General features: G+C 45.2%; 1 protein-coding gene across 1 annotated transcript in view; it reads right to left on the bottom strand.

The window, feature by feature from the left end:
- Positions 1–23,477, bottom strand: part of FLT1 (fms related receptor tyrosine kinase 1) — a 116,260-nt gene that overhangs the window by 13,053 nt on the left and 79,730 nt on the right. Inside the window, exons 15-23 of the mRNA XM_049823257.1 lie at positions 22,609–22,740; positions 16,801–16,907; positions 13,808–13,946; positions 7,489–7,593; positions 4,225–4,338; positions 3,375–3,463; positions 1,257–1,416; positions 744–841; positions 87–209 (exon numbers count right to left, since the gene is read on the bottom strand). Of these exons, the coding sequence (XP_049679214.1) occupies positions 87–209; positions 744–841; positions 1,257–1,416; positions 3,375–3,463; positions 4,225–4,338; positions 7,489–7,593; positions 13,808–13,946; positions 16,801–16,907; positions 22,609–22,740 (1,067 nt within the window). The remainder of the gene's footprint in view (positions 1–86; positions 210–743; positions 842–1,256; positions 1,417–3,374; positions 3,464–4,224; positions 4,339–7,488; positions 7,594–13,807; positions 13,947–16,800; positions 16,908–22,608; positions 22,741–23,477) is intronic.

Raw genomic sequence — 23,477 nt, 5'->3', positions numbered from 1 at the left:
ACGTGAATGTCTACAGAACATTCTGGTGGACAGTTTGAAATGATATGTTATAAACATTTGGGTAAATAAACAGCATCTTGACTTACATCTCCTTTTCTCACATAATCAGGATTCTTATAAATATCTCTTGCGAGGCCAAAATCACAGATCTTCACGACATTGTTCTCAGATAAAAGGATGTTTCTGGCTGCCAGGTCACGATGAATGCACTATAACAAAACAGTTTCACAATCAAACTGCATTTCCTTAATCCTGCCCACAAATTTCCTGACTGTCTCCCATATCCTTTTAAAAATTATTATTTGAGAGATCAATTTAATATTTTTTTAGGGAAGTTGACTATCGTTTACATGAAATTACTGTAAACAGTGGCAGTTCTTTTAAAAAAAAAATAAATTCCTCAGTCCAGAAATGATAAATTTTTAAGATCCTTGACATTTGCAGGGAAAGCGCTGATTCATTTGGAGCTCCCTACCTAATATATATTGAAATGAAGAAAAAACCCCACCACACCCAGAAGATCTTCCCTGAATGAATGAGCTTGACCCACTGCCTTCAGCCATGATCCTGTGTTTATGGACTATGGTGACTTGGATAAACACGCCGTTATATTTATAACGCCAAGAGGAAAGCAGCTCTTCCTTTGGGAGCTCTCCCAAGGAAGGTGTCACTAAAACATAGACGTGATTTCACCTCTGAATCCCATCCTTCTGCAGGGAAAAAATCCCCAGCGCGAAACTCACCTTTCTGGAGGAGAGAAATTCCATGCCTCTGGCCACCTGAAAGCTGTAAGAGATCAGGTCCTCCATAGTGAGGGGCAACTTGTAGAGCTCGTCAGCATCTGCAAAGGTGCAAAATGCGGTTTGTTGAGAACGCTCACAAAGCAGTTATTTTCCCCATCTCTTACTGACCCTATTACTCCCATAAATTCAGTCTTCATAGAGTAGTATTCGAAGGTCAACTCACTGTCACTGGAAACAAAAATAATGCTTGCTTTATACCCCGCGCTTTGGACACTGCTGTGTTTTCCCCAAAGATAAGGAGCAGTCAGAAGAAACAATCACACATTTTCCTGTCAGATTTAGTAACCCTGGAAATAATCTTTTTTTAAATCTTCTACCCTCTGGACATGACCCTGTGAGCGTCTCCCACGGATGTTTATTAGGGTGATAAATGAGGAAAAAAATTTCAGGGATGCACAGTATGTTGTAAAAATATCACAGACCGTGTAGGGACAGGAAGGAATTAATACCTACCCTCCTCATCCTCCTCCACATCACTCAGACTTTTATCTTCCTGGAACCCAGAGCTCGCGAAGCTCTCGCTGCTGGTGACACTGGCCAGCCTTTGTTTTTTGCCTTCCACTGGCTCAATATCCTTTTTCTCTTTCATTGGCTCTCCGTGCAGAGGGGAGTCCTTCAAACAAACAGAGGAGAAGAGGTGCTACATCAGAGCGATGGAGGGGGGTGGAAGAGGAACCGAGACAGACTTCTGTCGCCTTTCCGCCGGGAGAAGATGCTGGTCCGTGGCACGTGCGGTCACGTCTCCCATGGGTGCGGGTGTCCGGTGCCGCTGAGGCAGCCGGGGGTCGGTGGCTGGGCTGCGCTCCACCGAGGTTGCCATCCCCAGAGGGCAGAAATAAGGTGGCTTGGGAAGACCAGCACGTGATTTTGGGGCAAGCTGGGGGGTGGGCTACCTCTGATGTGGTGAGGATTTGCAGGGTCCGTGGAAGGACACGTCCGCTGGGCTGTGGCTCATCTCAGCCTGAAATGAGACATCTGAAAAGGCCTATTTCTCTCCGGTGGCCAGAGAAGGAGCACGGTGGGATGAGTTGAGAATGACGTGCCCACAGTGCAGGTGTCGCAGCCCTCTCAAACTAAAGCGTCAGATTTTTGTCCCAGGCTGCCTCTATGTCCCTGCAGAGTGCCTGGCGTGGGGCTGTAAGCCCTTCCAACGAGGAGCAAGGGCACTTCGTGTTTGAAATACAGCTCCTGTTGGAAGCAACTGCCTCTCTTTCCCAATGTCTTTATTCAATGTTTTCATGGTACGGCCAACGGCGGTTTAATGGGACACACGCAACGCTGTTTGGAAAATGCTTTCCCACTGCTACCTGGAGAGCAGCCTAGCTGCCTTGCCATGCTCTTGCCCCCTCTTCCCTTCCCTCTTGTCCTGCAGCCATCCCTCTCCCCTGTGTGTGCTGGTACAGAGCCGGGCTCCCTCCCTCCGGCCTGGGTGCCCTTCCCAAGGGTGCTGGACCACCGGGGAGAATGGGACCGACCACCCCGAGGGTGGACCCCGCACGGCCATGCTCCCCGCTGAGCCTCCTACGCCAAGAACCGCACGCTGGAGTCCAACATGGACAGTCTTGGGAACTGTAGGGATTGGCGCTCGGAAGATCTCGCGATGTACGGAAAGAGAAGGGTTAAAGGAGGCGGGATGACCGACAGACAGTATGTAAGGGCGTGACGCAGTTGAATAAACGCCATTTGCAGCATCCTCATATTGGTGTCAGTGCTCTGTGGCCCAGGGTATGGTGGACCCTGTGCCGAGTCCCACGGGGTGATCAGACGAATGTCTACAGGAACAAAGACTCAGCCAAAGGTCCTGCCAAGCATGCCCTCCTGCAGAGCCCTCCCCAAAAAACCCCCGAGATGCTGCTGAGCTTTTGGCACAGCTGAGCGGGGGTTTTAAGAACTGCCGTTCTGGGACCAGGCTCCTAAATCCCACTTCAGAGGCCTTAATCCTTTAGGGGATTTCGCTGAAAATGCAAAAGCGGGGATATAATTGGCATATTTGGGTTCAGGTTTGTAATAAGAAACACACTGTAGATTTGATTCAGAGGGCTGTGGGATTTGAGGACAAGACTCTAATCTCTTTTCCTCTTGATAGCCCTTGTCCTCACACAATAATAAGATTATTTGCAAATCTCGGAATATTAGGGTGTCTTGGAACATGAGCTGTAAATGGCATTATCTCAGTTGCGTTCCCAGCAGTACTGAAATCAGTGGGCAAAACCACTTCCTTCGGCTTCGCTGACACCAGCCTCTGAAGTGACCCCAAGCTCACGAGGAATGGGTTTGTCAGCAGTGGGGCGAGAGCATGTGGGGACACTTTGGATAGGATTCACTTCCTCTCGCTGTAGATGGCTCCATCCAAATTACTCCCAGCAGTCTCCTTGCACAGTCGGGGGAGAGAAATGAGTCCTTTCTCGGTATAACACATCCCACACCAAATATTAAAATAGGTCAAGTGAACTGCACCCAAAAGCTGTTTGTCTCCTTTGGTAGAAGGAGACTAGCTCAGAGGCTGACATCTACGTTACCGACACTTACGTTAGGTAAGATGAACCCTACCAGAGGCATCTGCCGCCTCACCTTGTTAGGGCAGAAAAAATTCCTCTTGCTCTTCAGGTAGTTTGATAAATTCCCATACTTGCAGTATTCAACAATCACCATCAGAGGCCCTGGGCAAAAGGAAAGTGCATTATGAACAGCATAAAGGACTACAAGGTGGCATCAGTTCTGAGAAGAACAGTTGTTCGTGCCTGCAGCTATAACTCGAGACCAGAATAACTAACGACGTGTCCTAATGAAGGAGAAGGCTGCTTGAAGGACACTGGACATGGTAGCAAAACAATACTGTTTCTGGAAAACAGGGAAGGGCCTAATTTTTGAAAGCTGGGTCATGAACCTGAGTCCTGAGGGACCCTCCGTTTCCTCTTCGGGCAGTCTGCGTTCAGACTGGAGTCCCGCAGCCCACACACACTTGTTGAACTAAAATAGGTGACATGTCTAAACCAAACAAGCGCTCATGCTGGCCCTTTGATTTTCTTAGTGGAATATCATGAAGGATTTTACAACAGTTGCCTTGTGATTCATTGTTCAGGCCCAGCAGTTGATATCCCTTGTTCCCAGCCTTTCCAGTTCATGTTTAACTTGAGCTTGAGCAGTGAAGTGAGTGAGATAAAGGGCAACAAGTGGCATGGTCCTAAAATCACACTTCTCGTATTAATACCAAAAGAGAGTTTAAGTAAAGAAAATGTTTAATCACTTCATTAAGTGACTAAAAATCTCTTTTTCTCTTCCTCTCTTTTTCACCAAGCACAGGACGAGCTCAAATATTTCAAGTTAATAACTTGACCTCTGGATGAAAAACAACACGGCCAACTGACTGTTATTGGGAGGTGATCCAAACCCGTTTTCAGTGCAGTGTAGATGTTTTTACCTCCATTTTTTGTGCAAGCTCCCAACAAATTCACAATATTGAGATGATGACCAATGTGGATCAGGATTTTCAGCTCAGTCATCAGTGCTTTGTACTCACTTGCAGTGGCCCCTTCTGTAAATGCAAAATAAAGTCAATGTGAAATGGTAAAGAATTGGTCCTGCTGGGCTTTACCACTTCTTGCTACTTTCCATTGAAATAAACTCCATTACTGGATGTACTTCGTGTGTTGATGCTCTTTGTCTATTCCTCCCTGCTCAGCATCCTCTTACTCGCAATAAAACCCATAAAGAGTTAGGCACTAAACTTCCTCCCAGTAGACTCTGTTATATTTAGAACGGAGAGGAATTTTTTTCACATGAATAGTTTTGTCGTTTCAGCCAAAAAATGAAAGAACAAATAAAAAGGGATTTCAAGACTATAATTAACTCTATCTAGAGTAGGTTTCAGCTGACCTGACTTCAGCTGTCTAAGGGTTATGTACTAGCCTGAACTAATCAACGTCTCAAGGAGTCAGTGGCGAGAGCAAAGCATTTCGGGAGGCTGATGCAGCCGTCAGCTTTAGCCATCTGTATAGGGAAGAGATGAGCCACCCCTTGTCGATGCTTGTCTGGTTCCGTTCAGTATAGAGGAAGCCTGGAGTAGTAAGATAGACTGGGGAGGCATATTTTAATTGGTTAAAGTTGAATGACTGCATCACACCCTTACTAGTTATGATCAATAGTAATAATAATAGTAATGATATAAGAATCCCACAACTAAACCCAAAAGATTCTACTTAGTGTTGAGTGAAACTTACAATTCCCTCTGAGAAAATGTTTTACTGCAGAGTTTTATTTTGGTATGAAAGCAAGAAAAAAACATATTGCTTTGTGTAGACCCAAAAGGACTTTTGCAGTTTAGTGACACCAAGAGTAAGAAGAACAGTCCGGTGGAAAGAACCTAGAGCTAGGTCTTAAAGGGCTTGGTTTCAACATCTGAATGGAAACGGATTTCCTTGGTGGCCCCACACAAACCTTGCCATCTACCCAGTGACCCACTATTCATCTGTATAGGTGGTGACACTTTCCCTCCACCTCTTGAGAACTCTGTGAGGACAAAGCCCGTGAATGACTGCAAAGTTCCTGGGTAATCTAATAAGGATACAAGGAGTGGGGCAGATCTCCCCTAACTTTAGGTGTCCATAGTGAAGATACCTACAGAGGGTCTTGTCACCATAGTCAGCACAGCTAAACAAGCGCTTAGCTCACCATACGCAGGGATCTGCCTTAGGATGGCATGAAATGTTGTTTCTCACCACTGACAACAAAGGGAATTTGAGCGACTATCTCAGATACAAGCATCTACCCTGCACACGCACACGTGAATTCCACCATGAAGACTTCTTGTAGCTGCCATCTGCTCCCAGCTATTCCAGGAGCAACGCCTGGTGCCTTGGTAGTGCTGGCTGGCACAAGAAGCCTGCTGATGTACATAAAGAAACATTGAATCTGGCACACCACTCTGCCAGCATGTATGTCTGCGTGTTGGCAAAACAGCTCAGTTAACCAGGGGTTAGGCAATGACCCAGGTGACAGGCCATCCACTGAACCCAGTGACACAGATGGCTATTGGCCCACTGCTGCAGAAGGTCTGGACAGGGACCAAAGCTCTAGTTTCCTCCCGTTTCCCAGCCATGCTTGCTGCAGGGTAGTTTTTCATTTTGCATTGGCCAAAGGGGTATTTCTGGTGCTTCTGGAACAAGAGAGAGGAGGAAGGTTCACAACTCTCTCAGATGCAAATTCCCTCCTTGGAGATGATCCTGGATATCACAGTAGGATGTACCACCCCCCGCAAAAGCATTTGACGTTATATTGCAGAACAAGCCTGTTGAGAACAATATCAAGAGGGCACATCCTACATGGACTACAGCTGCCAGGTCATTGCTGGCGAGAAATGGAAGCTATTTCAGGTTGAGTGTTGCAGGGACAGCCTGTAGGTCTGAAAGTATCGCACATGCCCCTCTAAGAGCTGGAAATGACATGTACAGATCTCCCGATAACTGATAAGTAAGCAGCTGTGGAGCTAGAAGCCACTGGGTAAGAGGGATGTATTCAAACTATGCCTGAACAGAGCCAACTGAGAGCATCAGGGATCCAAGCCTTGCTGGGGATGTGTCCTGGCAGAGAATGACACGGAGAAGGATTCGGGGATTAAGAGAGAGAAGCAATTCAGCATAAGTTCCCAGGGCAATGCAAAAAAAAGCCTGCTATGATCCTTAGATATATAAACATGGAAAAGCTAAGTACATAGGAAGGGATACCACCAGGACTCTGGGTTAGGGAATTCAGCCACAGCTGCTGCAGGCTAAGACTGAATATCATCGTGCCTGCTAACTTCCCAAGCGCCCTCTTCAAATTGATGAGGGTCTTTGTCCTTTCTGCTCCGATGAGAAAAGCGGCAGTGAATAGCTGGGAGATGATTTCACTTTGGGAAGAGCGCTGGTGTATGAACAGCGCTGGCAAATCCATTACACAACCCGGGTGTCAGCATCCTAAGCACCGTGTGATGAGCCTTCAGATGGTTCAGAGAGGACACACCTGCACGACAACTCCAAGATTTATACTGCTCAATCTGTTTAGCTTAATAAAAGGGCCTTTATGAAAAAAAAAAAAAAAAATCATTACATAATCTAATGGAAAGGGTTAGAATGAAAAGTGAAAGTCAGAAAAATGCAAATTAGACATAAGGCATTTGTTTTTAACAATGAGATGATCAACCATTGGAAATAATGACCAAGGAAAATAAGAAAGCTTCCACCGGAGTGTCTTCACATCAAGGTGGATACTTTATGCTTCAGCTAAATTTCATTTACGATGTTCAGTATAGGGTCAGTCTAACATAATGGTACAACATAGGGTATGCAAGAAATCTAATTGCCCCTTCTGATCCTACAAAAGTGACTCTTTCATTCTTTCTGGGATCTGAAGGATTGGAACCAGGTTTTCAAAAAAAATTAGGCAATCAGGTTCTCATTGCATCTGAAACTTTCTCCTATATCATGTGACTATTTATCACCCTTTTTACTGTGAATGTAATTTTTATTTCATACTTCTGACATTTCACTTGTGGTGGAGCTCAAATTTGGTGTACGTATTTTGGAGGCTTCAGAGAGTTATTGGTGGGGGGATAACATCACACACTCTTGCTTTTGACAGAATCATATTAGAAGAGGGACACTACATAAGGCATCATTTTTTCCAGCCCAGCTTTGCAGCAAGATACCTTTCAGCATTTTCACAGCAACTATTCTGCACGTTGGTGATTTCTTAATTCCAAAAGCAGATGCTTGTACCACCTTTCCAAAAGCTCCATGTCCAAGGGACTTTCCTGAAAAGAAAATAAATTGGAGAGATACATTCTGGTAAAAAAGAAATCTTGTCAGCAAATGGATTCATAGATAGTGACTTGAAAAATGTACTTTACAATGAGTCCCACATATATATTTCCAACATATAGGTGTTTTAGTTTTTTTAGTTTGCTGGGTTGTGGGGTCTTTTTAAGAGTAAGCAGACAAACCAGAAGACAGAGTCATCAGAGGGAGTAAGTGATGTAATTGAAAATGATGCTAAATGAATGCAACCATTTAGTGGAGGTACACTGGCTTCTGACCCAATTTTTTCAGTCTAGCTCTGCCAGAGAAAGATTTGCTCCTCTTTTCCCTGAGCACACAGCACCATGCAGCAGGCTGTGACGCTGCTAGTTATGTCCTCAATAACACAGGGCCTCTGCCTAATCTCGCACACGCACTAAGATGCAGCTCGCCACAGACTTTAGTAATTTTTACAAATTAAATTCTTCCTTCTCAAACAATGTGCCTTCAAATTATCTTCATTCCAGGGACGCAGCAGCAACTTTGCATCACAACCCCTGGAGTAGGTGCATAACCCCCTGATGCTCTTCCCTAGCAAGCCCTTGTAGGTTGAGATCGTGGAATAGTGAGAAGCTGCAAATCTGTGCAAATGAGACTTTTACATTTGCAAAATGAGGTCGGGGAGGGGAGGGATTCAGCAAGAGGGGACTCGGAGTAACAAATGATGGATTTGCTCATGGTGGGTACGATGCTTCCAGGTGTCCAAGGGCAGACATTTGTGCCGTACCATCATCCTGCTGCTGCTGAGCAGACCCCAGGAGAAGCACCCAGAGGTTCTTGAGATAAATCAGTGGGCATCAATAAAATTCTCCAGCAGTAGAAGCTGAGTGTCTTCTTCCTTCATGTTCAGAACCAGGTAAGACTCCAAGGGCACTGTTATAACTTTTCTAGAGTTCATTACATTTTCTGCCAATCTTACAATCTTCACAGCCTCCCTCATGATCTATTAGTGTTTGAAGCAGGGAGTATCGTCTACCTCTTTGACACGGTGCTCACATGGACAGGCCTGGCTGCCTCTGCCATTCTCAAGCGGCTGGCAGAGTTTTGATCAGAGACATCTTGTCAGCATATCAGCCAGCAATAAATTTTATTTCCAAGTATCTATTTTCAGATTGTATTTGTGCTTCACCTTCAGCAGAACCCAGGCACCTAAGCAGCTAGCAAGAGTATAGCAGCAGGCTTTGTGGTGTAGAGGGGAACAGAAAATAAAGGCCAGCTTTTCATATAAAAGCAAAAGATAACATGTGCCATATGTTTATTTCTCAGATATGCACATGTGATGTAGCCATCTCCGTAGGACCATTTCCTTTTCCTATGATGGACGTGTGTTTGACCACCTCTCACTTGGACATCTACCTTGTTGATGTCTAAGTGAAAGCTGAATCCTACCCAGACACTCACCAGCAGAGAAAAAGAGCTGCTGTCAGTTCTAAATTAAATAGATTCTACCTTTTATATGTGTATCACATTTCTAAACTGTAATTCTCAGTATGTCTGTCAGAAGAAGCAAACAGCATATGTTATCAAAGCAATGGAAACATGTAGTGGAATATGCTAAGCCAAAAAAACCCACCAGAAATGTATTTCCCCCCTTGATGTGCAAAAGTGTTGCATTTTTTACAACAAATAAAACCAACTAAAAACCTATTCTACGTGGCTGAAAGGCATCAACAGACTAAGCCTTGGTTTGTGAAGGGCTTGCTTAGTGTTTGACATGCAAATACAGGTGAATCACTGTACACCTTTGAAAATCTACAGTCACCTTTTTCAGTTACTGCATATAGCTTCTTCATTCAGCAGGTGTATAAGGGAAGCAACATAAAGACTAAGGTCTCAGTTTTCTTTGTGAATTGACGTTCTTAGTCCTTAATGTACTGACTCTTCATGGTTTCTACAAGATGAAGGTGCAGTTTGAGGTCCTGTAAAACCCGTCATACCTTTGTTTAATCCATAGCTTTAATCTGTTTCCATCACTGTTAACTCACTTCCCGCATTGAGACAACCTACTTAGTCACCACTTGGAAAACACACCAGTTAGCTCATAAAGCTACACAAAGCTGCTAACCTTTCATAAAGAAGAATGAGCACTGGAAACAACACTTCCTTCTCTAAACAACGCTTGTGATTTAATGAGAAACTGTAATAACACTTGATGTATTAGTCTTTGTTGCTTCGCTATTGTGTGCACCGTGCTAAATGTTAGCGCAGAATAGGGCTGCTTTACCTTTTCAGCGCGTAGATCGAACTCCACAGTTCAGTACATACATTGTGTCTATGACTATAACAGATCGCTCTTGCAAAAGCCCCTTGTGTTGACAAAGTAATTGCAAAATTATTATATGGAGCTGTTAAACAGAGGAATATTCAGTTGCCCAACCATCTGAGCAGTTGACTTGTCACAGCCTTCAAGCAACTGCACTGGCCATGTTTGGGGCAATGCTCAGGTATGAAATGTTGCAGCATTTACAACCAGACCAAGGAAGCAAAATGCTCTACTTAAATTTTCTGCACTTGACTTTGGTTTCTTGGGGCAACTCAGAACTCATTAAAGTGAACATACCCCTCGGTCAAGGAGTTTTGGATCGGGAGGTTTCCATTTCAGTCCCATTTTAGCAGGGTCCTTCAAGCATGTGAGTTGCTGGGCTGGGGCATCAGCAAAAAGCTCTTGCAAACTGCAAGTCTGTGGGAAGGCAGAGGCTCAAAGATGTGTTCATTTCTCAGGTCCTTTGCCACAATTTGTCACCCGGGTTTTCCCCACACGTGGCTTCGTATATTCCATTACGTTGTGTACAACAGCTCTGCACGTGAAGGAGAACGGAGAGCGCTCTGCTCGCTGCCAGTGCTGTGGGCTTGCAGCGCACAGGAGGGAGAGGGGCTGAGGAAGCCGTTCTACCACCAGCGTGTTTCTCATTGCACCAGAGCCATGTGGCAACACTCCCTCGGGGTCCTGCACCACAGCATCAGCAGTGTGTGACCTCTCATAGATTAGGAAGGTCAAGCCCAAGAATAAGGTGAGAAATGCACGATAGCTCAGCTAACGCGCTGGACTGCAATGTTATCACGGACCACACTGACAGTGATTTATAGCACCAGCATTTTCCTGCCTAATGAAAAGATGACATTTTGCTCCCAGTCAGACTAATCTATACTGAACGTTAATTATCCTAACTTCAGTGATGCCCATACAAAATTTTCTGTAACAAAGATCTGTAGCTCTTAGAGACGAAGAGGGAGTCGTGTTATAGAAGCGTTGCATCACAGCCATGGGCTATATGCATGCATGTTGGAGGAACACATAGCAAAGGAGATGTGGGCTGAAAGGAGAGATTTATTTGCAAAAGTTACAATAAATATGTATCCTGGAGGATAAGTAGGTGGAAAGAGAAAAACAGACATATCTGATGCTGGAAGAGGTTGCGTTTCTAAGTAAAAATATTTGAGAAGTACATTTTGTGTTTGTGAGACACTGATCCTCAAAGACTGCCAAGGTTACTCAAAGACTGAGCCAACTGCCATGTAAGCAGGACTTGCACTGAGCTAATCTAGCCTACTGCACAGACCCAACTTCTCTGAATCTGGTTCTCATTCATTGTCAGCATTCTTTATTTGTTTATACCAGTTCTTCCACTTTTAACTCATTCTCTGGGTCATCATTCCCCACCTCCAGACTCCAAAATGTGAGTTTTCCCTTGGTATTTACATTCCATTTCTGCTTGATTCTTTCCATGGGATTTACACACAAATAAAGCATCACATAAACCAGTGATCGCACTGTCTGCACATCAGGCTCTTGCTCCATCATTGTAAGAAAACTATTTGAAGATTGAAGACACTCCAGCATAAGGTTATGTTTCAGCATTCCCGGAATTTTGTATGACAATTATAAATTGCTAGCAATCTATTCCAGCTGTGCTTATCCACAGCTGGTCACCTTGTGACTTCTAACAGGTGAATTAAGTGTGATCCTAATTGTATGCATATTTTAATCACCCTCTGTCCTGGATCTCTGGAGGAAAGAAGGAGTCTGTTACAGTTCCTAGCTAAAATGTAGGGATTTTCTAGTAAGTTCTTGCTGTAAGACAAATGTAATGCATGCCTGAAAGAACAAACAGCACTATAGCAACAGGCTGAGCGTATCACTGATATTTCAATGTTGACCTTCTTGCTAAAATCTGTGTGGTTTCTGGAGGGATTCCTCACCTTCAAAATCTGGTCCCTACCCCCCTGCCCTTCTCATCAGCCCCACACTAGGCTACACAAGTAAGGAATGCTCCCAAACCCATGCCTTTCACTGGGGCATCTGTAGGCCAGCTACCTGTAGGCTCAAAGTTTCCATGGATCTTTCTTTATTTCTGGGTGGGCTCATTTGTCACATTCTTGCACTTTATGGTGCACCGATGAGAATGTTTATTAATCTGCAGCACAGAGGGGAAACAGGGAGAGTATGCTGGAGAGAGGAGGAAAAGGAGAAACAGGGAGGGGTACAGGGTAGACTGTGAGGACCCGTTTGTGCACTGGCTTTTTTCCAAATGAGTACATAACCAGGTTACAAGGGAAGAAAAGTTACAGCAAATGGCAAAGGTCAGGCTCCTGAGTCTAGAGAGAGAAGCATCCAAGCCAGTGATCTGATTTGGAAGCCTTAGTTGCCCTGTTTCTATGTTGTGTTTTAAGTAAATCAGTCTGCAAAAAATAGTGCAGCATTCTTGTCTGTATTCTCCTTCTAAGACAACATGACCCACCTAGTGGATGAGGGAAAGGCCATGGATGTTGTCTACCTGGACTTAATAAAGCCTTTGACGCCATTTCCCAGAGCATTCTCCTGGAGAAACTGGCTGCTCATGGCATGGATGGGTGTACGCTTTGCTGGGTAAAAACCTGGCTGGATGGCTGGGCCCAAAGAGTGAATGTGAATGGAGATAAATCCAGTTGGCGGCTGGTCACGAGTGGTGTTCCCCAGGGCTCAGTACTGGGGCCAGTTCTCTTTAATGTATTTATCAATGAACTGGACAAGGGGATCAAGTGCACCCTGAGTAAGTTTGCAGATGACACCAAGCTAGGCAGGAGTGTCGATATGCTGGAGGGCAGGAATGCTCTACAGAGGGATCTGGACAGGTTGGATCAATGGGTTGAGGCCAACCGTATGAGGTTCAACAAGGCCAAGTGCCGGGTCCTGCACTTGGGTCACCACAACCCCATGCAGCGCTACAGGCTTGGGGAAGAACAGCTGGAAAGCTGCCCGGTGGAGAAGGACCTGGGGATGTTGGTCAGCAGCCGGCTGAATATGAGCCAGCAGTGTGCCCAGGTGGCCAGTAATGCCAATAGCATCCTGGCCTGTATCAGAGATAGTGTGGCCAGCAGGAGCAGGGAGGTGATCGTTCCCCTGTACTCGTCACTGGTGAGGCCGCACCTCGAGTCCTGTGTTCAGTTTTGGGGCCCTCACTGCAGGAAAGACATGGAGGTGCTGGAGCGTGTCCAAAGAAGGGCAACGAAGCTGGTGAAGGGTCTAGAGCACAAGTCTTATGAGGGGCGGCTGAGAGAACCGGGATTGTTTAGCCTGGAGAAAAGGAGGCTGAGGGGAGACCTTATCGCTCTCTACGACTACCTGAAAGGGGGTTGTAGCGAGTTGGGGGGGTTGGTCTCTTCTCCCAAGTAACAAGTGATAGAACCAAAGGAAACAGCCTAAAGTTGCACCAGGGGAGGTTTAAATTGGATATTAGGAAAAATTTCTTCACTGAAAGGGTTGTCAAGCACTGGAACAGGCTGCCCAGGGAAGTGGTTGAGTCACTGTCCCTGGAGGTATTTAAAAGACATGCAGATGTGGCACTGAGAGAGATGGTTTTGTGGTGGACTTCACAGTGTAAGGTTATTGGTTGGACTTCATGATATTAAAGGTCTTTTCCAACCTAACTGATTCTATGAGTCTATGATTCTATTTTGGTTTTCCTACCCGGAGTCAAAATATGCATATGGAAAGTCAGGTAGACACAGTCAGTCAGTCCTAAATGCTGTAATTCAGTCATGGACCAGGGCACTTGCTATGGAATAGCTCACACTGAACCCGGCAGTACGCTGTGCTGTGTGTCTAAAACACACCCACCTCCTCTTCACCTGTACTTACAGGTACAACTTATTCAGTCACTGCAAACCCAATGTAAAGTATGTCAATATTACCTAGTTTAAGCCTTTCCCTTGCAATTTCCCACTTGCTGGCATCATAAGGCAGACGTTCACATTGCTCATCTAAGGGAACTTCATCAGGATCCATTATGATTGACAGATAATGGTTGGTCTTCATTTCAGAGGAATAAGGCTAGAAAACAAAAAATATTGCAAAATGAAAAAGAGGATAAGGGTATCTGTCAGCATCTTCTTGTTTGGATCAAGGGCTCCAAGTTAATTCTGTCCATGGGACTGAGTGTTTCACAGTCTAATAGATGGTTTAGTTAAGTTCCCTTTGGCTTTTTTTATATATTGCAAGACTTTTTGTGTAAAAGAAATGCCGCCTTCTAGGTTTCCTGCTATGTGACATAGCGGTTTCTTCAATGAAATCCATGTGGATCTGTATTAACATGTGGTGTTATGATACAGGCCCTCTGCGCAGTCGAGAAATATTTTCGGCAAATGACTAAACACTGCAGATAAAAATAGCTTTCCTTCATGATTGTGCAAAGCAAGAAGTGGCCATATGCAACAGATGGAGTTCAACTGCCAGTGTTTATTTTTTCCATATACCCAGCAAAGATAGGTCATATGTGGTTAGAAGTTGTGCAAGACTAGTCGTCAGGAGACTAGACATTATACATTTCAGAAACTGTTTACAAATCTTCAGAATTTTTTGTTTCTTTGGTATCATTTCTGACAAATTTACTGAAATTTATTTGAGTTTGGAGGAATTCATAAACACCCAGACTCAAACATGTAATTTCAAACAAATAATTTCAAATTAATTTGCCAGAAGTTCAGTTTCTACTGTGCAAATGGATTATCCACTTCACACGCAAAATGTAAGGAAAGATGAATGTAATTTCAAAGTTCTCTGCAGTCCCTCCATTTTGAAACATGTTTTCCTTCAAAGATCACCTTGATTGCCATTCTAATTCACTGGACTTTTCTTGACACAGGAGTACTTATATTTCTATAGAAAATGTCTAGCGTTTGCTCCAATTTCCTGGCTATTCATTGGAATTTATGGAAAATCTGTCGAACTAAGATTCTGTGCTGCTTTTCCTAAACTCATGGGAACAGCAGATGGGCACAGATACAAACACACAGATATACCTACATATTCTTTTTTTGTTGCCTTAACTGCCTCTTTTGACTTTCAACTTTCCTCTCTGCAGCTTGGAAATATGTCCCTAATACATGCATTTCCAGGCATTTGTTTGAGAAGGAAATTACTAGGTGTGTATGCTTTAATTACAAACATAACTAGACTAAAATGACAGTAGCTAATAGATCCTTTTTTAGTTGCCTTTCACCATCCCAAATAAGCAGAAAGTTAGTCTCAGGAAGGATTGCACTGATGCTTGGGGAAAAGTCAGGTGGCATAAAGCCTGGCTCCAAACCATCCACTGACCCTGGACAGGACATGGATAAGTGGGATATGGATAGAAACAGAAGCGTGTGGTGCTCCAAAAAGAGCATTTCTTGTTAAAGACTTGTGTACCAGACTGCTCCTACCACTCACTTTAGAAGAGCTTTTAAGTGGTCCCATCTCAGACAAAACAACAGGGGAGTGGGAATGTGTGGAGAGCTTCCTATGGTTCTTTATTCAGATACACTGAATACCAAATCTTTGGCACTATTAGAAATTTGAAACAATATTTTGAATGATGAAGAATTGTTAAGTATATTGTTTATCCCTGTATGCATAACAGGCAGGCTTTAAGGAAATGCTCTCAGAGAAGCACGTAAGTATTCCTTTCTGTTGTGGCAACGTAATTTGTATATGAAATTTAATTTAGAGCTAATTCCAGACACAAATCCATGAGGGTAAGGATTTGTAATAGAAACACAGAGAAGACCATAAACATAGAGCAACTCTAGCTGGACAGGCTCACCTGGAAAGAAACCTTCAGCTGTCATCTAAAGTCCCTTGTTCTACAGCAACGATTATTATTTTTTAACATTATTATTTTTTAACGATTATCTTTTAACAATCTAACAAGCACATGTCAAGTTTTGGTTTCATAACAAATAAAGTAAAAAATCTGCAGCCCTTTGCTACATTTAAAACTTACATTTTCCCAAGGGTTTGCAGTCAAGTTATGAATTGCTTCATCATTACTGGTGAGCAGTACAGAACTGGTACCCCTTGCTTTGTAATTTCTCTTTCAACTACCAAGTTTCTCCACAGCTTCTGCTGACCTCTACTTTTCTTCCCACCCCCCAAAATTCCATGCCTTTCTCCTTATGAAGGTTTGTGGCAGTAGGAAGGCAGGCAGAGCGGCTGCTGCCATGCTGCCCTGGTTGGGAGGTCTGGCCCTGCTTTCCCATTGATCAACAGAAGTTCTCAGCGTAAAACCTAAGATAGAGCCAGGCCTTAATGCAGGGTGAGATAAAATGGTCTGGCGGGCTGCAGTCAACCTTGAGCAATCCTCGCGGAGCTCGGCCAGCCGGAACGTGCTCGGCCGTGGTGGCTGTGAGCTGATCCCGGCATCACCAGATCACAGGATCATCTGCTCTAGAGGCTGCACCACCAAAACTACTTCAGTAAAACATCAATTTGGAAGTGATGTAATTACAGCAGACACTGTGTGCAAACCAGACCTCAGCGCGCTCTGTGAAGATCTGTCATTCCCACTCACTCAGATCTTCAAAGACATTAAGATGCCGAACCCCCACAGATTTTAAAGGAACGGGGATGCCTTTGGTGGGAGTCAGGCACCCAAATGCTTGTGAGTCTCAGAGCTTTGCCCCCACCCAGGCTTTTCTTCCTGGCTTACTCATACTCAGCCTTGTGAGTCATGCTTTCCTGGGCACCCATCAGCAGCCTGGTGATTGCACAGGGAACAAAGGCAAGCAGTAAGTAAATCAGATTTTTTTTTTTTTTTTTTTTTTGTGTAGACTCAGCAATCCCAGTGGCCTGGGAAGGATTTTCACACAGGAGGAAAGGGCTGGTAAGGAGATGCAGGTGCTGCCAGGAGCTCCCTGTCTGTTCTTACCCTCTTCAGCTTGCGAATGAAGAGGGTCAACAGAAGCCAAAAGAGCGTCGCAGCCACGCAGGTACAGGTCAGGGTTATCAGCTCCAGGTTTGACCTCTCCGATGTGCCTGGGAAAATCAAGCGGCAAACATTTTAGAAAATGATCTGCAAAGCAAGGGCACTTTATGTTTCTTTGCCATTAAAATAAAATACCAGGAAGGACCAGCTTCTTTTCAATGGGGTATTAATCTCTGTTTGGACTGGCTTGCAGAGCCTGGAAAAAAAAAAAAACGGTCTCCCCAGCAAAGCCGTTGTATTGAACACAGCAAAATTGCATTTGATCCACCCCTAAGTTTTTCAGTAAAAAGTCAGTTCTTCTTTGGGGCGCAGGATGTGAAGCAAACCAGGTTGAGGGTGGCCAGGCAGACAATAATTTCCTTTTGAGGTGGAAATTCAGCTGCAGGGTATTTTTAGCCAAATTTTCTCTGTGTAAGAATGTGCGTGGGCCTGTGCATGCAGTTTCACACCCCTCCCCACCCCCCAACAGCAAAACCTATCTGGCCAAGCCCACATCCAAGAGAGGAGCGGAGGTCCTGCTGCTTGGGTTTTGCTGTCCAGGATATTTCATGCTTTTCCTCGGGCACCGCGCCTGCTCTGCCCCAGCTCAGCGAGCTCCTCCGTGCTGATGGCTGAGCCTTGCAGCCCACACCTCCAACCCAGCTGCGCTGGAAACCCACCAGCCTTCACCAAAAACCTCGCTGGGGGAGAGCCGGGAGCTCCCTTGGAGGCTTGCGGTGCAGCCAGCAGGAATCCGTGAGCTCTTCTTCACGTGGTCTGGATGGATCTGGTGTGGCACCTGGGAGCTCAGCTCATACAAAGTGTGGCACGGGGATCTTGAGCCCCATCCCCACCGGGCAGGAACCTGGGGCATAGGGTCTAGTGCTCCCCCCAACCCGCTGGTCCACCAGAAGGCTCCGTGCCCTCAGGTCTCCTGCCAGTCACACCAGTAACACGGGACCAGGCTCCCCGAGGGGACATGGGACCCTCTCCTTGCCCAGCAGCCCCTCGCAGAACCCGGCTGTCAAGGAGTTGGGAGAGCTCTCCAAACCAAGGACCAGATTAAGCACAGAAAGGGAAAAAACAACAACGACGACTGAAAATGGAGCAGCAAGAAAACATGAGCATTAGAAATCTGGAGAGTATTAAAGCCCACTGACAGATCTTACAAAAAAAGCCAAAATAAAATTCACTTCAGACTGATATTTAGGAACTCATAAAATGGTTTCAAAGCGGTCTGTTTTGCAAATCTTGTGATTGTGTCAAAATACCACACTTCCCACAATATGTTTTCCATCTGATTGGTAGCAAATGCAAATGCAAAAAAAAAACCCAAACCCCTGATGCTCTGCCTCTTATTCTGATACAGCCTCCAGAGAGAGAGGAGAGGACAAGGAGGAGTAATTCTGAGCATGATTTCACAGTAGTTTTGTCAACTGCACTTGCAGCAGTTTCAGACCCCAGGCAGCTCAGTGTTACTCCTGACACATGAAAAAGGGATGACTGATATCTCACTGGTGGGTTTACCGGGTTTTAGACAAGGCTACAGAGCTTTTCTCAGAGGTTGAATTGCTTCCTGTAGCTGTAGCTTAACTAGCGTAATATCTTCCCTCTCTAGAGGTGATAATCAGACTTGTGTTCATGCCCTATATCTAAGATACCTCTGGCATGTGTATTCTGGAGCTTTGAGAATAAAGCTCATTGAAGAAAAATATGACTGCAACTACAAATGGAGATATAAAGTATCTATTTCTCAAAAATACCAAGACTGTTAATTTTTCACAAATATTTTTTTAAAGGCTTGATTTAGATATGGGTCATAGTGATGACATAAATGATACAGCCTAATACAGCTTGCCTACCCTCTGGCATCAGGTTTTCCTTTTACATATGGATACTCTTCTCTTGCTTCTGAGCAGCACCCATGCAGATGGTGAGTAATAGTTTCTGACATTTATTCAGCAAAACCTGGAGGGGCTGAAGGTTCATTTGTTGCTGCTGCTCCATATGGCAGGACTCAGAAAACACGTGAGGCACAGTATGGCCAGTCCTGGGGTAGAAGGCAGCAACTCCCTAACCTCTACTGTATGCTGCCCAGGAGCTAGCGAAGAGACGCGAAGATGCTGTCTTTGAAACATCTGAGCAAAATTAGGCAACCAGAAAGCATTTCTCCAGGCTGGGGTTGGGCTGGGTTATCAAATGCCAGATTCCTAGTCTTGCTAACAGCTTTGCAGCCTCTCAGCTGGGTAGGAAAAGGTTTGGTTTGAGGCAGAACAGGCAGGAACACTCAGAAGGTTTAGGATTAGCAGAGTTTGGAGAAGCTGTAAGCAGGACTAAAGCCCTCTCTCTGCCTGGTGGCCCAAGTTTTCTGGCTTCCCCTTACACCCCTCCCAGGCTTTTACCCCCCAGCCACCTCATCAGACACGGGCTTTCCCCTGCGTGCAGCTCTGCCCCATCCGCCTGCCTCGCTGCGGAGGTGAGTGAAGAAGTGCCACCGGCAGCACCTTCTCTCTCCCAGCAGCGACAGGAGCCACCAGGACCGCGCGGGCTCATGGGGACGAGAGCCTGGACTAATGCACTGACCCCTCCAGGCACGAGCTCAAGTTTTGGGCTGGCATGGGCTCTGTCATTAGAATTTCAGCTCTAAATATCGAGGTGAAGCTCTGTGTCAGGTGTCAATCAGGGAAAAAGCAACGCCTGGGGCACCAACACCGCTCTGCTGCACCCGAAGCATCCTTCAGGCCTACACCAATGTGATCTACCCTGCTTAATCCGTGTGATCCCATGATCACGGCAGTGCAGCACTGGGATGGGTGCTCAGATGCTGAGGAATTTCCATCCTTGGAGGTTTTCACGACCTGGCCAGACAAAGCCATCACTGACTGGATGTAGTGTTGGTGATGATCCTGGTTTGAGCTGAGGTTGAACTAGAGACTTCCAGGACTCCTTTCCAACCCCCTTGGTGGTCTTCTGAGGTAACACGAGTCTAAGTGTCCCCTGATGTTCAACTTTTCTCTTACGGTCACCCACACAACCCAGGCTGAACCTCATTCTGTAGCCGAGGAAATTCCGGTTAAACTTCATGGAAACATTCCTGATGACTGCGAAGTCAGACTGACCCAAAAGGCACAACAACTTTTTGAGATACAGAGTCAGAAAGGTAGCTAGATAGAAAACCAGGCAGTTATTTAAAAAGCAAACACCATTTTCATAGTGTTGGAATAGTTCAGTGGATGCTTAAAAAATGCAATGCTTTCCGTTTCATCAGCAGGGATCACGTTAAGTTATCGAGCATCGGCTTTAAGACAGAGCATGTTGCTGTATTCATTTGCTTGTTATACATCCGCATTTCAGTGAGCATGAGCTCTAAAAGATGCACCTTCCTTGGCCAACACAACCCCTTCAAATGGTGCAGCACCTCTGCAACTACCTCTATCGCTGGCTCCCGCTGAGGGGGAGTGTGAGGGTCCCCAGGAGGAGAAGCAGGGCAAGGCTTTCCTGGCAAGTCATCCACTCTGCAAGCAGGGCGACCCCCCGAAGGAGAGCTGCCCAAGACAGCCTGTGTTCCCCCTGTGCCCAGCAGCTTCTGTCCCCAGGCTTTTAGGGACACGCTCCTCTCCATCTGCTGGGTGCTCTGGCAGCCATTTGCTGTTCCCGTTCTGTCCTTGCAGATTCACTCCCTCTTCAGTTCCTCAGCCAAGAGCAAGAGGACAGTTTGCTCGGACATGTCCACAAACGTGGCCCCTCTCCTCCTCAGACAGCCCGGCAAGTGTGGCTTCCAAACCAAACATGGTCTGCGATTATTTAAAGACGGCCCTTTGATTCCACCATCCATTCATCCATCTTGGGTACAAAAATAACACATTGTTTTATCTGTGAGTATAAGAATGTTTTTTCAGAGGAAATAAAGAGAGCAGACGGTTTCCTTCCTGACTCATTCACAAACTACTCTTCCAATCTGCTAAACGTGGCCATCGACACGAGGCTTTGCTCCGCTCCCTTTGATCTGCAGCCCCACGCTCCGAGAGCTGCCGGGACAGAGGGAAGGCTTTGGTGCTCACAGCGGCAGTCGCGGGGTCTGTATTTCTCAGAAAGACAAGCAAGTGGCAAAGCCTAGAGAGAGCCTCACGTTTAAGCCCTGGTCTCATCCCACCAGGCTCAGGGATGGAGTGAAAGGCTGCCGGTCCCTGGCAGAGGGACAGACACTCCAGATCAGGGTAGGAATGAGTGAAAAACCCTCCAGTGACATCCCTTCATGTGGTAGGAGGAGAAAGGGTGGAAAGACGTTTTCCTCAATCATAGCAGATAAGACAAACTCTGTCTCTTTTGCTCATCCAGTCTCAAACCTATAATTTTAATAGGGTAGTCTTTCATCTCCTGCTTATTTAAAGAGGCCCCATAGGAGTCACACAAGAACATTGCCAGTGGTCCCTCAGGACATGTAACCAGAGAAGAAGCTTTCCTGGCTGCTCTCTTTTCTCTCCTCTGGACCACGCACTAGGAGATATGACTTCCTCAAAGCCATCTGACAGAATGCTTGCGGTTGTAATAAATAGCCAAGCTGCAATGCTGTTAAAAATCAATACAATAATGAATTACATTGACCAGGACTATCAATTAGTAGGATGAGTTTAGCTATTATAGCAGCTGTAAAAACCTTAGCATTATCCATAAGGAGATAGGTGGTTTTAACTCCTTGACTACAGAAGTTAGGCCAGCCCACAGGTACATATACTTATCCCTGACCTTTTAAAGCAAAAACATTATTGTATCACCAGTGATCACCATTAACTGAGACAGCTAACACACTCGTGGCAGAAAATCAATACTGATTTACTAGCTCTAATTATCTTCTGCTGTAGAGTAGTATCCAAATACTCAGTAGTATTCAGATACATTTAACAGTTGTATGAGAACCTCCACAAAGACATAATCCCAGCCTGAGAGACCTGGTGGAAGTCAAATTGTCTTCTATAAAGAGAAACTAAATGCATTTGGGACTTTTACTTAACACATGAGGCCAATAAGATAGGTTATGTCAAATTTAATTCATACATGGCACTGACTTACATGGAGAATGACAACCTACTTCTCTTATCTCATAGTATATGAACCAAAAGGGTATTCAATGAAACTGAAAAGTCACTGAATAAACTTTATTTTTATGCAATGTAAAATTACTTGATAGAAGTCACTGCCACAGGCCTGAGTCAAGCTTGGCAGAAGTCAGAACACCTCTGGACATTTAAATGAATAGCAAAATAACTCAAGCAATGGTTACAGAAAAAAGTAGATCATACCTACTTCTTACAAGTACCTTTGAAAAATGCATGTGTAACTATCACTAGGCTAAAATCTTCTAGTCCAATTTGGCAGTTCACTTTACATTGAAAATAAACAAATGAAAATATCCCAGGCCTCTAACTTCCATGGAAGTAACTTGAACTGGGAAAATGAGTGGGTAGAAGAGTGCTCCTTATTCTGTTTTTTGTTTGTTTTGACAATACTAAATTTACATTTGTCTTCTACCCTGACCTGATCTTTGTTGGGTTGAAGCAATTCTTCTCTTTAGGTCAGTGTAAACACGCTCCGAGTTAGCATTTCCTGCTAAGCTTCCTTTCCAACCTGGTATGCTTCCCTTGCTAGGACTTACTTCAAATTGCTGCCTTCAGAGATCACCACATGAGCCCCAGGTCACACCCCCACCCTTCCAGCCTCAGTAGGAACATCACCCTGGCAAGCTCGCTCTCCCCATTTAATGTCGTGCTTTACCTTGTACCGTGACATACGCCGCGCTCTCCACGGACCCTTTTAAGTTGGTAGCTATACACTGGTACAGTCCTTCATCCTCCTCTTTTACTCTTTCAATAAACAGCATTCGGCTTCCGGGCCCTAAAATTATTCCTGTGAAATGAAATATTTTGCAATGAGAGGGAGCCAGGATATAAACAAAAACAGGCCCTTGTGTAATAATATCTGCTTCAAGTTCTTCTCAAAAGAAATCTGAGCCACAGACTGCACAGCACAATGTTATCTGCAGGAAAGCCAAATATGCTTGGATGTTTTGGGAATCTTTTGGAAATCAGTGTTTACAAAGCAATTGTGTGAATGAAAAATCTCAGTCTAAAGGAGTGATCTTGGGAGCACTTGGTACTGCGTATATTGATTAGCACTGTGCCTAGACTTTCATCCTGGTGAGTTCTTCAGCATGTCTCCAGCTTTTGGAAAATGGGTGGTCTGATTACCACACTTGCAGGTGTACGTCTGCCCCAGAAGCCACTCAAGCTTAAAGCACTTCCAAGACGCAGCTTTGTGCATCCGCACTGGCCTTATGGGCAGCAGACTCGCTCCAAATCTCACTTCCATGGAACAACGGGCCCCTTCACAGAAGGACCCCAGCTAGTGCAAAGAGAGGTCCCATGAGGCGGACCCTAAAACGTAGGAGTTGTTACCCAAAGTTTTCAACATCTTGTTTATTCCAGGTAGGTCAACCCAGAAGCCAGCCTGGGCAATGCTCTGGCAAGTGAGGAAGAGGCAAGGAGCAGGTTTGGCCTCAGGACTGCCTCTAAGGCACTGTACAGCCAGGAAATGTGCAGTCAAGTACACACTTGTGTGTTTGGCTCCATCAAAACTACTGTCCC

The sequence above is a fragment of the Accipiter gentilis genome, chromosome 19, assembly GCF_929443795.1.
Source record: "Accipiter gentilis chromosome 19, bAccGen1.1, whole genome shotgun sequence".
Taxonomy (NCBI): Eukaryota; Metazoa; Chordata; class Aves; order Accipitriformes; family Accipitridae; genus Astur; species Astur gentilis.
This window is presented reverse-complemented; position numbering and strand designations above follow the sequence as displayed.